General features: G+C 37.0%; 1 protein-coding gene across 9 annotated transcripts in view; it reads left to right on the top strand.

The window, feature by feature from the left end:
• Spidr (scaffold protein involved in DNA repair) overlaps positions 1-14,963 on the top strand; it is a 434,237-nt gene that overhangs the window by 151,465 nt on the left and 267,809 nt on the right. For all 9 annotated transcript variants that reach the window (XM_047546455.1, XM_047546929.1, XM_047546285.1 and 6 more), the window contains one exon: positions 4,190-4,290. In XM_047546455.1, coding sequence (XP_047402411.1) covers positions 4,190-4,290 — 101 coding nt within the window. The remainder of the gene's footprint in view (positions 1-4,189; positions 4,291-14,963) is intronic.

The following is a 14,963-nucleotide window of genomic DNA, read 5'->3' as shown; positions in this document are numbered from 1 at the left end:
ATGGTAAGCATGTTACCATGAGGTGAACGGTTTTCTCCACCACCACCCTTTCACCATGATGTTTTGCCTCACCTTGGGTTCAGGGCAGTGGAGTTGGTCTACCGTGGACTGAACCTCTGAAACCATGAGCCAAAATAAGCTTTTCTTCCTCTAAATTGTTCTTGTCAGGTATTTTGATCACAATAAAAAACTGACTAACACAGAAATTAATACCAGAGTGGGTCCATTTCTGTGACTCAACTGACCATGTAGTTACAGAAATCTTTGGAACTGGTTTGCAGAAGGAATTTGGAAAAATTTGGAGTACAGACTGGAATGTACTTAGAATGTGTAAGTGGAGCTTAATGAGGATTCTGGTGGGAGCTCAGAAGACCAGAATGTTAAAAGGAATATGGACAGTAAAGACTGTGCTCATGAGGTTTCAGAGGGGGAAATGGGAATTCTATTGGAAACCGAACTAGAGGCCATTTATGATCCATTCTGGCAAATAATCTGGCTACATTTTACTCATGTCCCAAGACTATAAGGCTGAATTTAAAGGTGATAGACTAAATAGTTGGACAAAGGAAATTTCAAGGTAACAAAGCATTCAGGTGGTGGCATGTGTATTGGTATCTACTTGGGAGCAGCAAGCATAACAGAAGGATTTTGAAAACCTGCTGTTTGGCCAGAGAAGTGAGTGCAAAATTGGAACCAAAGAATGTGTGGTTGATGAAGAAATTATGGCCACTAAGGAGAAGTTAAGTACAGTGCACACAGACAATAGTAAAGATGGCTTGTGGGAATCTCAGAAATTGGCAAGGCCACATCCATCATATGTTAAGCATATAAAAATAAAACTTCCTTTGATAAGAGACTAGGTGGGGAACAGTCTCATATACAGGAGCTAGGAATGTTGTTTTATCATGTTCAGCTACCCAGGCATTCAGGCCTCTGCAGCCATAGTCCCAGGGGACCCAGGTACTGCTTGAACTGGTAGCATATCTTGGAGTTATCCTTATTATGCTGGTTCTTCAGGAATGTAGGATACTGGAGATAAGAGGTTATGGAGGCTCTCACCAAGAGTTCAAAGGAAACCCTGGGAGGCCAAGCAAAGTGTCATAACAGAGTTGGAGTTGCCGCAAGTTGACCCTGCCAGGGCAATGTGTGAAGCTGTGAAGGTGAAGCCAAAGTTGGAATGGAGACCCCAGAAATTAAGAGATTCCAGTAATGTGGTCTGTCTGCTGAGGAAAGCTGTTGACTGTGGAGAGATGCCCTCAGTGCTGCAACCAACAGTGCCAAAGGGACAGGGCTATCAAGCCATCTGGAAATCAACACCATGTATCCCAAATGCCAGAGGTAGAACTATAGGAAATTTTGCCTGGGTTTTGGTCTTGTTCTGGTCCCATCCCTCCTTTCTGTGCCCCTATTCCTCCCTTTTGGAATAGGAATGTTTAATCTGTGCCATTATGTTTTGGATGTATGAAACTTGCTTATAATTTTTACAGGAACTCACAACAGAGTTTTCCTTGAGTCTTAGAGGATACTTCAGCCTTTTGAGTAATGCTGGGACCGTTAAGACTATGGAGACTTTTGGAGATGAACTGAATGCATTTTGCATTGTGAGATGGTTATGAGCTTTCTGGGGGCTAGGGGTGGAATACTCCAGTCTGAATATGAGGTATTCCTTAAAGCTCCTGTGTTAATTAATGCAGGTGCTGAAACAATTAAATATTTTATTAGAGTTGGACCTAATCAGTCCATTCTAATTTGAATGGCTTAATGAGGTGGTAACTATAGGCATATAGGGTATGGTTGGAGGAATTTAGGTCACTGAAGGAATATCCTTGGAGATTATATCTTGTCCCCTTGGCTCCTTCCTCTCTCTCCTTCCTGGCTGCTGTAGGGTGAGCAGTTTTTCTCCACTGCTGCCTTTCCACCATAGCGTTCTGCCTCACTTCAGACCCAAAGCAATGGAGTTGGCCAACCGTGGACAGAATCTCTGAAATCATGAGCCCAAAATAAACTTTTCCTCCTCTAAGTTGTTCATGTTGGATATTTGGTCACAGTGATGAAAAGCTGAGTAATATATCTTATCTTCTTTATGAATTTAATTTTAAATAGTGTTTCTCAAGAGATGGTAGGCATACTATTAAGACTGAGAGCATGAACTCTGGAGCAAGATTACCTAGGTGTACATTCATCTGCCCAGTGAAATGAGTTTCTTCATATGAACAGAATGATATGAAGGGGAATTTGCACGTTAAGTGGAATATAAAGTACACAAAGAAGTTCTTCAGTATATTTCTGAGTTGGAGGGATTTGGGGGTTCGTTTTTAGTCATATATATATATATATTTCACATAGACAAACACATTCAAAATAACTGATGCATGTAGCAAAACAGCAGGTGGTAGAGATTATATGGTATGTATTAAGATAAGATCTTTGAATAGTAGTGGAAAGAGCATAGTGTGCTTGTTAAAGACATAACCAAAATAGTATCACCAATCATGGCCATTTCTTAAATGTTTAATAAGTACCAGGTACTAACTTCTTTCAGGATTTAATTGCTGGTTCCTCATTTAAAGTAGTTATATAATAAAGGGTAGTTCTTTAACTTCTGTGTTCTAATTTTATCATCTGTGATGTATGTATTGATATCCATTTTTTCTACCTAAAGAGGACATTATTTGAATAACAATGAGATAATATAGTGAACTGATTAATGAAAGGCTACATCGTGGGAAGCCTTCCTTATTTAGCAGAATCAGACTAGGTTGAGCCATGGAACACAGAGGCCTGGCTTCTAGGAACTGCCAGGAAGCGTGTGGTGCTATGTGGGAGTGGTTCCCTATCTCCATCTGGAACTTTCCCCCTAAGAGAATAGCTTCCCTAACTCCACCCTATACTGTCCATCACAGAAGAAGCTCCTCCTGGTCCTTGCCCCCGTTACCTTTATATTATAAATAGAGGAGAGCTGGGCAAGTCCATGTTGTTATAAGAGGCCAACAATGGTATGGTAAGACCTGTCATGCCCCCTCATAAAATATGAATATTGGCTCTTGTGTGTTCATTGAGTAGATAAGTTTTTTGGTAATAGATAGAAAAATCACCAGCATCCTCCTCCAATAGTTAACCCTTTCCTCCTCCACGCAGGATGTGGCAGAGAGGACCCCCACACTTTATAATCTGTTATATAGTACATTGATAAATTATGTGATCACCATAGTGATTAAACAGTTGATCCTGATTTCTCTTGAGGTTATAAATGTGTTAATATGGGCTGGGGTTTTAGCTCAGTGGTAGAGCACTTGCGTAGCACATGTGATGCATTGGATTTGATCCTTAGCATCACATAAAAATAAATAAATAAAAATAAAGGTATTGCATCCTTCTATAATGAAAAAATATTTATAAATAAATAAATGTATTAGTAACTGCTGACCTCTATGTATGTGTGTTTGTGTGTGTGCTATACGTATATATTTATGATTCTATATATTTATAAACATATATATCAGTTAGTATTTTCATTGATAACTAAGGGCTCTTGTGAAGTGTTTGTATGTCAGTTGTTCCATATTGTCTTCCTACCATTCGTGAATGTTTTCCTTTGTTGGTGTTCTCTTGCTGTGTGTTTGACTCTCAGTTATCTCTGAATTTCAAATAATGGGTCTCTACCTAGATACTTTGAATTGAGTGTTCTACCTATCAACAGTTTGGCAAGGTTATTCTTTTCTTGAACTCTGAACTCACTTTGCATTTATCTGTTTGTCCTTATTTGCCGATCAATTTAAGATTTCCCCCCCTCACCCCCATTGCATGATGCGTAACTATATTTGTATCCTTGGTACCTATCATATAGCAGGTTACAAGTAAGCAGTATTTATTTATGGAATGAGTATGTGAATTAAGAAAAAATACAAAGGGAATTAAACTGATATTTAACTGTCATTTTTCTAAGAATGTTAGAAGGAATATTCACATATTAGTTCATATTTTTAAGAATCAAGAGAAGGAACTTCCATAAAAGTAAAAACTGAACAAGGAAGGTAGAGCCTCCAGGAAGAAAATATAATATAAAAAATTGGTTAAAATTCTTGCACATTTTGTCTGTTCTCAATTGGGGTAGATAAAATATATATGTTCCAATTACTCTGAATCTTTTTTTAAAACTAAACTTAATGCCTTATAATTTATTAAACAGAGGCGGGCTAGCAGAAAGACTAACCAGATTGCAAAACCGAGAGAGATCTGCCATTTCTCTGTGGAGACATCAACATGTTTCTTACCAAAAGACAATTTCAGGTAAGGCTTACATAGCAACATAGTTGGTGTAGAAAATAATTCATTTTCTTCAACATTGTTTTTAAAAATGTTTTTTTGACATGCTGGAAGTGGTACATAATGTTTACAACTTAGAGTTTGAAGGCTAAGTACATACCCACGAAACTGTTAGCGCAATTTATGACATAAACCTATCCATTATCTCCAAAAATTTCATTGTGCTCTCTTATCATTACTATCATAATTTTATGATAAGAATAATTAACATTGGATCTACCCTCTCAGCAAAAATTTAATAATGCAATATAGCATGAGTAACTATAGGCAGTATGCTATAGTTACTTACCTTGTGTACTAAAACTTTGCACCCTTTGACTAATATTTCTCCATTTCTACTTCCCCCACTACCATTTCACTTTCTGCTTCTGTAGCCAGAGCACTTCCATCAATAAAAAGAAGCAGAAGGCATCTAAATTTTAAAGGAATTAGTAAAATTATCTGTTTATAGATGATATGATTTAAATATCTAAAAAACTCTTTTAAGACACCACCAAAAAAAGAAAGAATAAATAAATTCAGCAAAATCTCAGTTTTCAAAATCAGCCTATAAAACTTACTTGCATTTATAGAAACATCAAATTATTCAAAAAGGAAATTAAGAAAACAATCTCATTTACAATAGCATCAAAAAGAATAAAATAGGAATAAATTTAATGGATGTGAAAGACTTGTACTGTGAATGCTGCTACTTTTTGTGTGTGTGTGTGTGTGTGTGTGTCATGGAAGTCTCAAAAATTGTTCCAAGAGAGTATTTCTGTCCATAAGCTGCTCATAGGTCATTCAAGTTTATTATTGTATGATGATTTGGAGAGTTCTATAGTAGACTGTTTTCTTGCTAAATCTAAGCCAATGGCTTTCAGAGTTTTGTGACTATCAGTGGGAGTAAGACATAGATTTTACATCATCCCCCAACATACACATGACATTCACAAACAACTGAAACAAACATATCATGAACAACATTAACCAATTTGATACATTCCTTCTCTTTTTTTTTTTTTAGGACTCAAAATTTGCTTTAAATGTTTCTTTGGTTGGGAAGACACCACAGTTCAATTCAGTTAATATCTGTTTTGTCATGAATTTGTAGGATATAAGTTTCAGCAGCACAGACTCCTTTCCACTGGTTTTCCCAAAGTGTGCTTTTCTGTGTGGAGCAGGCTGTGGCTTCAGTTGAACCCTGGTGCCTTTCTTTTTGGTTTCCTTCTTTTTTTGATTATTTTCCTTCACAAGTTTCAGAACTATCTTGGCTCTTAGAGTGCTTAATATGCTCAATGCACACATTAATTCTCTTGGCAAGAATCTTGCCCTTGTTTATTTACAACAGTGCAGACAGCATGCTGGGTAACATTGCAAGCTCTTCCAGTTTTGTGCCAATAATATTTGTGAGGCATTTCTTTTTGAATAATGCCCATTTCCTCAATGTCTAAAGTATTACCTTTTCTGTAGATTCACATATATGTGGCCAAAGGAAAAACTCCTTGTTTCTTGAATGGCATATAGAGCCATTTGCAGTTGCACACACCTATAATCCTAACAATTTGAGAGGCTGAGGCAGAAGGATTGAAAGTTCAAGGCCAGCCTACACAATTTAGCTCCTGACAAAATAAAGTGCTGAGAATGTAGTTTAGTGGTAGAGTGCCCCAGATTCAATCTCCAACACCTAAAAAAAAAAAAAAAAAGAAGAAAGGAAAGAAAAGAAAAAACAAATGCCTGCAGAACATGCATTAATTTGCCTCTTCTGTTTCCCTTTATGTTTGTCATTTTGGCAGATTGCTGGAAGTTGGCAGTTCTAGCCAAAAGACTTATGCATTCTCTTTTTATTTATACCATAATCCTGTTCTCACTAAATTAAATTTGAGACCCTTCCAATGAATTGCATCATGCAATCTGAAAGCTGCCTCTATAGACAAGTGACTCAAAACTCTTTCAGCTGTGCACAGTGGCATAAACCTATATATCCTAGCTACTCTGGAGGCTGTGACAGAAGGATTTCAAGGTCCAGACCAACCTAGGCAACTTAGCAAGACATTTTCTCAAAATAAAAATTTAAAAAAGGGCTGAGGATATCATCAGTAGAGCACTCCTAGATGTAATCTCTAATACTGATAGAAAGGAAGGAAGAGAAAAAGGGGGGAAGAGGGAGAGAGAGAACAAAAATTATCTCTTTTTTCATAATGGAGTGTTGAATATTAAAAATATTTCACACATCTGGAAAAGCCCTCCCCCCCTTCTCTGAAACAATGCTCTTTTCCTGCATGGTCTTCCCATCAGAGTTAAGGAAGGAATGAGTAGGCATGGTTATCTTTTCCAAAGGTACTTGTGGGGAGCCATCCATGTTTAGCAAAATTCAGGCTTAGCTGAGCCATGGGATACAGAGGTTTGACTCCTAGGAACTGGCAGTCATGGGAGACTGTTTCAGACTGCCAGGGATTAAGTGGCCCTGTACAGAGTGGCTCACCCCTGAGGAAATGCTAATTCCCTAAGCAAATGACTTCCCTAACACCACCCCATCCTGTCCTCACAGAAGAAGCATTCCTGGTCTGGGCCCCTTTACCTCTGCAACTATAAATAAAGGAAGGTGGGTTTCTCCATCTTGTTGGAGGCCAGATCTTTTATGGCCCAATTCGCCACACCTTCTTCCATTTGAAAAGAGTATTGACTCTTGTGTTTATTGATTAGATAAGTTTATTAGTAATTAATTGTCACTGCCATTGTCGACCTCCAACAGAAACTCTTCCCCTCATTCACTCAGGATGTGAAAACCCCCCACAGGTACTATTGTCTCTTCAGAGGAATCCTTGGAATATGTTTTTTAACAGGTTCCCAGGTGCCCATGATAGAGCTTGAGAAGCATTGTTTTTGGAGTTGAATCCTCATCTCACCTCCCTATTCCCAGAAATATATCCTACTATAGAGAACACTCAAATCATTATGTTTTCAACTATTAAAACATTCCTACAGAAGACTTTTAATTCTTACCTCATTTATTCCTTTTAAAATCCTCTCCCAGCTATCTTAGCAATTGTCTTCTCTTTTTCACATCCTAGTATTTGAGTACTATAATATAAAATATGCATACATGTATAAAGATGACCTGATACCTGTGCCCCAAGAATACTTCTCCTTTTATTGAATTAATGGGTCAGTCTATTCTTATACTATGGCTTTTTTTTTTTTTTTTTGGCCTATTTTTTGTTTGAAGGATTATGAGAGTAAATTATCATCTTTTCAACTCCTATGATCCATCAGAAAATCAGGCATATATAAAGGTTTCGTAGTCATATCATTCAGGAAGTTTTTAGTGATACAGAGCACACACACAAAAATAATTTAATGGTACTCCTAATTGAAAACCATAGGTAAAGTTTTCATGCTTCAGTGATATTCATTTTTTTAAATGTTTTTTAGATGTTGATAGACCTTTATTTTATTCATTTATTTATATTTGGTCCTGAGAATCGAACCCAGTGCCTCACACATGCTTGGCAAAGTGTTTTCCATTGAGCCACAACCCCAGCCCAGTGATAACTCATTTTGAAAAAGGTTGGCAATATTTCTCTTACGTGGTAACTCCAGTTTCAAGTTCAATAAAAAGAATACTTTCTTTTCCAATATTTTACCAGAAATGCCTGAACTAATTTTCACGGTTCTGGCATTGACTATTTTATCAGAAATGTGTGAAATGATTTTCATTGATCTGTCTGAAATAGTAGTCGCTTCTTGAACTAATCACTGTGGACAGGGTGGAACACAGCCCATAACAGTCTTATCAGACTTACTTAATAAGAATCAGCAGGAATTATTTGTGATTCTGTAATATCTCAATAATCTTTAGTGATCTTTCATGTTCTCTATTGGTGTGTGCTAGCTTAACTTTTCAAATGTGAATAACCTTGGACTGGAATGATCATTTTTTCCCATTCTCTACCCACCTCTAACTCCAAAGACTTTCTGTTTATTCTTTGTATTACTTATTGTTTTGAATTCAGCCTGGGGTCCTATGCATTATAAATTTCTTTTGCTCTGCTTAAACCAGAAAAATTGCCTTACTACTAAAATTCTTAAACTTGTTCTGTTTCTGCTTTGCTTTTGCCTCCTATCTTTAGAAGTAATTACAGAAGAGAATGATAAATTTGTATATCTTTGTTACTGGATATGAATATTTGCACTTTTGTGTTTCATGGAGGCCACTTTTAAATCTAAGTTGTGCAAACCAGGCTTGTATTGAGGGGTGAGTCTAGGAGAGGTGTAGGTTAGAGAGGAGGGCTGGAAATTATGGGACGAGAGGAGCACAGCAAACTGGTACACAAATCTGGAGTTCATAAGATTGTAAGTTTTCTAGTAAGCAGACTTACTAGGCAGGGATACCAGAGGTCATTTTTAAATACTATAAGAGTGTTCATGCAGTGCCCTTGTTCCTTTTCCCTCATGGAAAAGTAGAATTCAGTGTGCTCTTAGAAATCATCTGGTCTGTGATCCTGTTTAGGTTACTGGGAACATGTGGTCTATAAGAGATATGAGACTTGCTTGATTATGCAGCCCTTTGAAGGAAAAGACAGGACTGGAACAGACCTCCTGGTCCCTGATACCAGGCACTTTCAATGCTGCCACACTTTGTTAAGTGGAAATACATTTTTACTCCTCTACCAATTCCCTCTTTATATTGCCATTGAGGAATAACCAGATTGGACTTTGCGTAGGACATCTATCCTGAATGTTTTTTTACTTTATAGACTTGGTATATTGTAAATATCTTCAAGATCACAGCAAAACTGTGGCAAACTTTATAGTTGAGGAAGAAAGCTTCTGCCTGTCCTCTTTCTTCTTTCAGTATTACCTTCATTGTTGTATACTTTTGGAGGTTTGCCATTTCTAGCGTTATGTTCCAGAGACATTATGTTCAGGACTTACTGCATAAATTAAATAATTTAGTGTGCAAAATAATCCTCTAAGACAATGTTTGCTTTTCTTTATTTTCCACATGAGGATATTTTAGGTTGAATGTATGCCACAGATGAGTATGCCCTGATCTGCACTCTCTCAATTACATGTCCTTATTCACTAATGACCTTGATTAGTTGATCTGTTTGGGCTGGAGAAAGGTAGGGTTAAGAAGAAAACTGATTAAGGATTCAGCAGAAATAAAAATATTAGTAAAAAAGTTATTTTTCTCTAGAAAAAGGTTTGTAAAAGTGTACTTTTGTATCACATTCTTGAAATATCCCTAATTGGAGGAACGCAGAATATGTTTAAAGGTTACAGAAACTGCAAATTTGTGGCTCTATATAGGATGTCCTAAACCTTATTATTTTGATAAGGAGATGACAGGTTATCTTTTCAAATACTGATTTTAATATACATTCTCATCCTGGCTTTTCCTTACAGTGAATTGACCAAACTGTTAAGAATATAGTTGGGAGAGCATCTTCTAGAGTTTGAATAGGGGAAAAAATAAAAAGTCAAATGTGTGTACTTGACTTCTCAGAGGGAAGGAAGAAAAAAAGCATCTTTGGTTTGGCTCATGAGCACCAAATAGCTCATTTAGTATACTCCTTACAATTTCCCCTCTTAAATTTGGGGATGTAAGATATTTAATTGTATCATAAATAAAAGACAAAAATAAAACAAAAAGCCAGATCCAGAAATTCATCTATTAATTTGATGTATGAATGTGACTATCCTGGAAGATTTTTTCTTGTAGAAGTCTAAGCATCTTTGGAATGCAGATTTTATTCTATTCTATTTTATTTATTTATTTATTTTTGTGGTGTTGGGGATTGAACCCAGGGCCTTGTGCATGTGAGGCAGGCACTCTACCAACTGGGCGATATATCCAGTCCTGGATTTTATTTTTTATTCCTTCTTTTAGATAAATTTCTTATTTTGCAGTTCTTTTGGATCCTCTCCTTTATGTCTTTTAATAAATTGCATATTTTTTTCTTTACCTTTTAAATAACGTTACAGATATGTATTGGAGTGAGCATTTTGTTGTTTGGTGCTTTGATTATTTTCTGACTTGGCAGAAGAATTTCTTGTATCAATATAAAACTTTTTTTTTTTTCATTTCTATTTATGTGTACCAACTGGGTTAGAGAACAGCTTATTAGTACAGGTTACTCCCTCTGCTCTGAATATCAAGAACTTAGGTTTAGTAAACAACTAGAATTTATTAAAATACCTATATTGCTCCAGTGGTTTGAGTGTGTCTTCTAAATTCATGTGTTGGAAACTTAGTTCCAAATATAGTGGTGTCGAGAAGGAAGCCTGATAAGAGGGCTCTGCCCTCTTGAATGGATTCCTATTATGGCAGGAGTGAGTTAGATATTAATGACAGTTGATTATTAGAAAAGGGAATATGCTACTTTTTCTTTCTCTTTTGCATGCTCTCTCTCTCTCTTATTCTGCCATGCCTTCTGCCATGTTATGACACGGCCAGAAGGCCCTCACCAGACACTGGTACCGTACCATACTTTCCAGCATCCAGAACAATGAGCCAAATAAACTTTCCTTTGTAAGTTACTAAGTTTGTGGAATTCTGTTTTAGCAACAGAAAATGCTAAGACGTTTCTCTTTTTTTTAATTAATTTTTATTGTAAACAAATGGGTTACATCTTGTTTCTCTGTTTGTACATGAAGTAGAGGCATACCATTTGTGTAATCATACATTTACCTAGGGTAATAGTTTTTGATTCATTGTTATTTTTTTTCTTTCCCCCCACCCCTCTTATCCCTCTATACAGTCCCTCCTTCCTCCATTCTTGCCCCCCTCCGACCCCCATTATGTTTCATCATCCGCTTAACAGCAAGATCATTCATCCTTTGGTTTTTTGAGATTGGTTTATCCCACTTAGCATGATATTATCCAGTTTCATCCATTTGCCTGCAAATGCCATAATTTTATTATTCTTTGTGGCTAGTATTCCATTGTGTATATATACCACGGTTTCTTTATCCATTCGTCAATTGAAGGGCATGTAAGTTGGTTCCACAATCTGGCTATTATGAATTGAGCAGCTGTTGTTGTGGCTGTATCCCTGTAGTATGCTGATTTTAAGTCCTTTGGGTATAGGCCAAGGAGTGAGCTAAGACGTTTCTTAATCTGTAAGTCTCAGTTTCCCTACTAAAAATTAATTAATGGTTGTACCTTCCTTTATGTGTAGACTTATAATAACAATAAATTTGAAACAGCATATGAAGCATGTAGGGACCTAATATAAAATCAGAATCAGTAGATGGTAAAAATGACCATTTCTCATCTCTGAAGGTAATAAATTAGGAGAGTCTTGGTTTAATATGCTATACTTAATATCTAGAACAAACAAAAACATGTGGGTCATAAAATTACTAGAGATTCCTGAATTTCTTAGTAAACCCAAAAGAAGGAAAAATCAAGCTGGGCATAATGGAACACCTGTGATCCCAAAAAATCAGGAGGCTGAAGAGGGAGCCACAATAACTATGGCCTTAATTTTCCTAAGGCCCCTTTGTTACCAGACCTGGTATTCAGAATCAGCCAAAATTGGATCTCTTCCTTCCCTTGGAGCTTCGATGTAGCTTTGGGTTTTCCAGGCCCCACAGTCAGAAATCCTGCCTTATGCATTCAAGTAGATTCTTCATTTTAGGTTAAATTTGACTGAGTAAGTAAGTACCTCAGGCTTTATTCCCCTTCCCCACACCCCTCCACTTCAATATTGGGGATTGAACCCTGGGGTTCTCTACCACTGAGCCACATCCCCAGCTCTTTTTAGTATTTTTTGAGACAGGGTCTTATAAAGTTGTCCAGACAGACCTCAAACATGTGATCCTCCTGCCTCATCCTCCTGAGTTGCTAAAATTATAGACATGTTCCGTCTTCAAATTGGAAGAAACTTAATAATAAATCCAGCTTGATTTTACCTTCTATTGGGTTTACTGAGAAATCCATTAATCAGTAGTAATTTTACGAACTGCATTTTATTGTTTGTTTTAGATATTAAACCGAGACTCTCCTTATTTATGACCTTCAGGGATAAGAAATTATGGTCTATAAAATTAACCTATAGGCTCTAATTATTTAGCTTGGAAACCTTCCTTTTCATGTTTCTTTCATTTGGGGAGAATTATTTAATTACTTCATACTTGAGAGGTATCTTTTGCCTACATGTTGATTTGAAATGGAATGAATCCCTCTAATGCACCTTTCTACCTTTTACAAACTTCTTGAGATAATTGCAGATTCACATTCATCACAACCAGTTTTGTTTTTGTTTTTGTTTTTGTTTTTTTGTGGTGCTAGGGATTTGAACCCAGGGCGTTGTGCCTGTGAGGCAAGCACTTTACCAACTGAGCTGTATCCCTAGCCCCACAACCAGTTTTAAGATATGGATATACTACAGTTCATTAAACTGTTCTTTGGCTAAAGGACATTTGGACTGTTTCCAAGTCTAGATTTTTATAAATATACTCTGAACATTTGTATATAGGTTTTTGAGTGAACACAGTTTAATTTTTCTGAGATAAATGGTCAAATGCAGTTGCCAGGTGTACTATTAAAGTCTATGTAGTTTTGTGAAGAAAGTTGCGTGTTAACAGTAACATATACTTTAGTGAATGTCTAACATGTCTTTCTGGGCTTAAAAATATTGGGGGATGGGTGGGCAGTACTCAGGGCACTTGACCATTGAGCCACATCCCCAACCCTATTTTGTATCTTATGTAGAGACAGGGTTTCGCTGAGTTGCTTAGTTAGTTGCTAACTTTTGCTGGGGCTGACTTTGATCTTGTGATCCTCCTGCCTCAGCCTCCCAAGGCTTAAGATTTTTTTTTACACCTTTGTTAATGTGTTTGTCCATTTTTTCTTTTCTTCATCATGGATAGCTGACTTCTGGGTTATAACTCCTACTTATACCTTTGAATAATAAGCAGTGTTTTCCTTCTCGATGCCTTCTAATATATTTCCATGTAAAAGACTTACATCTTAAGGTTCCTCAGACTGGATTAAGCCTTAATTGTGATGCCCATTTCCTTGACTTGCTTTGTAAAGAAAGAGAAAAGATTGAGCTTGACTGTTTAAAGAGCAGGAAGAAGCATATGTGCTGCACCAGGAAAAGCCATGCAGTGGATATGTTAGATGACCCTCAGAGAGTAGAATATGTGGGTGGCAGAAGCCAGATATCACAGGACCTGGAGGCCTTGGAAGGGTTTTACCTCCAAGTAAAACCTTAGAAAATTGTACTTAAAAATGTGACTGTGGAGTAGAAAACAGATTATTACAGAGGTGAGGGGGAAATATTTTCCAGATTTCTCTTCAGGAGCCATTTTGTTTAATTTTTCTTCTGTTTCAAAGGGAAACGATTTTCTAGCACCACTTTACTGTTTATTGGGATGACTATGGCCAGTGTTTATTGTTATGTTCAAAGCATTTTGCATCTTGTATTAATTCATTCGATCCTCACAACAACTCTCATTGTAGAGGTGGGGACAGCATGAGATGGAGAATGTGAATGGGCACAGTCCTGTATGCCTGGCTAGTTAGTGGCAGTGGAACCACATTACATGGGCTAGATGGTGGCAGACACAGAAAGCGTGAGCTCACCATGTGACCAGTTTCACAGATGGGTGTACAGCAGCTGCTGTGCCCTAATTCCTTCCGACTCTCTGATGAGGAACAGTGTGACAGATATTTTCACAATATGTTTAATATCGAAGTTTTTAAAGCTAAAAATAGTTACAGATGTTTTTAAATTAAAAAAAAAAAAACTTCCTGGGAAACAAAATGTGAAGCCAAAGAAGTTGGTGGGCTTCAGATACATTATTTTCCACTGTTAGGTTTTTGTTCCCTAAAGAAAAACAATTGTGGGGGAAAATGTGAAAACAACAACAACAACAACAAATCATTGAATTTCAGTAATTTTTACTGTTACCCAAAGCCAGAATTCTTTCTGAATTTTCTTCCTTAACTTGCTGATGAAATAAAGTCAAGATTGGTCTGCAAGTCTGAAGGAAGCAATGCTATAAATTTTCTGTATGTGGTTGGGGAGAGATGTGCATGTGTTTTCAAAATAATAAATGGACCATACTGAATTTAAATCACTAGTATAAGAAGGAAAGAATGAACTTAGCCATTTTTATTGGTGTTAAAAATGATAGCTTTTGTGTTAGGATTTATGTTTTTAACCTTTTTGCTGCTGGGTTATGTTCAGCTGAAACTTCATGAAGTATAGGCCACAGGATACTATGAAAATATCAGTGCCTTTTTTCCACCTCTGCACAACAGCATCTTGGTGTTGCTACCTGGAAAACTTGCTTTCAGCTTATACCACTAGCCAACCCATGGGTGCCTCTGCCCATATAGTTGGTGACAGTTCATCCAGCTAACCTAGTTGAGGTGCCAAGTCCCCAAATTCACAGGGCAAAATGTCATAAGCATGTAGTCCCAGCTACTCAGGAGGCTGAAGTGTGAGGATCTCATGAGCCCAATTTAAATGTAGCCCAGTGATAGACTGCTTATCCAGTATGTATAAGGCCCTGGTTTTGAACCACAGTGCTGCAGAAGAGTTTTCTATTTAGTATTTTGTACTTAATAGAGAACTATAGTAAATTGGTATCTCATGTCTTTTTACTTTTTCATGGCAAGTAGCTATACTCCTGCC

Source organism: Sciurus carolinensis, chromosome 1 (genome assembly GCF_902686445.1).
Source record: "Sciurus carolinensis chromosome 1, mSciCar1.2, whole genome shotgun sequence".
Lineage (NCBI taxonomy): Eukaryota > Metazoa > Chordata > Mammalia > Rodentia > Sciuridae > Sciurus > Sciurus carolinensis.
Note: the sequence above shows the minus strand (reverse complement) of the source record. Positions and strands in the feature narration are given on the sequence as shown.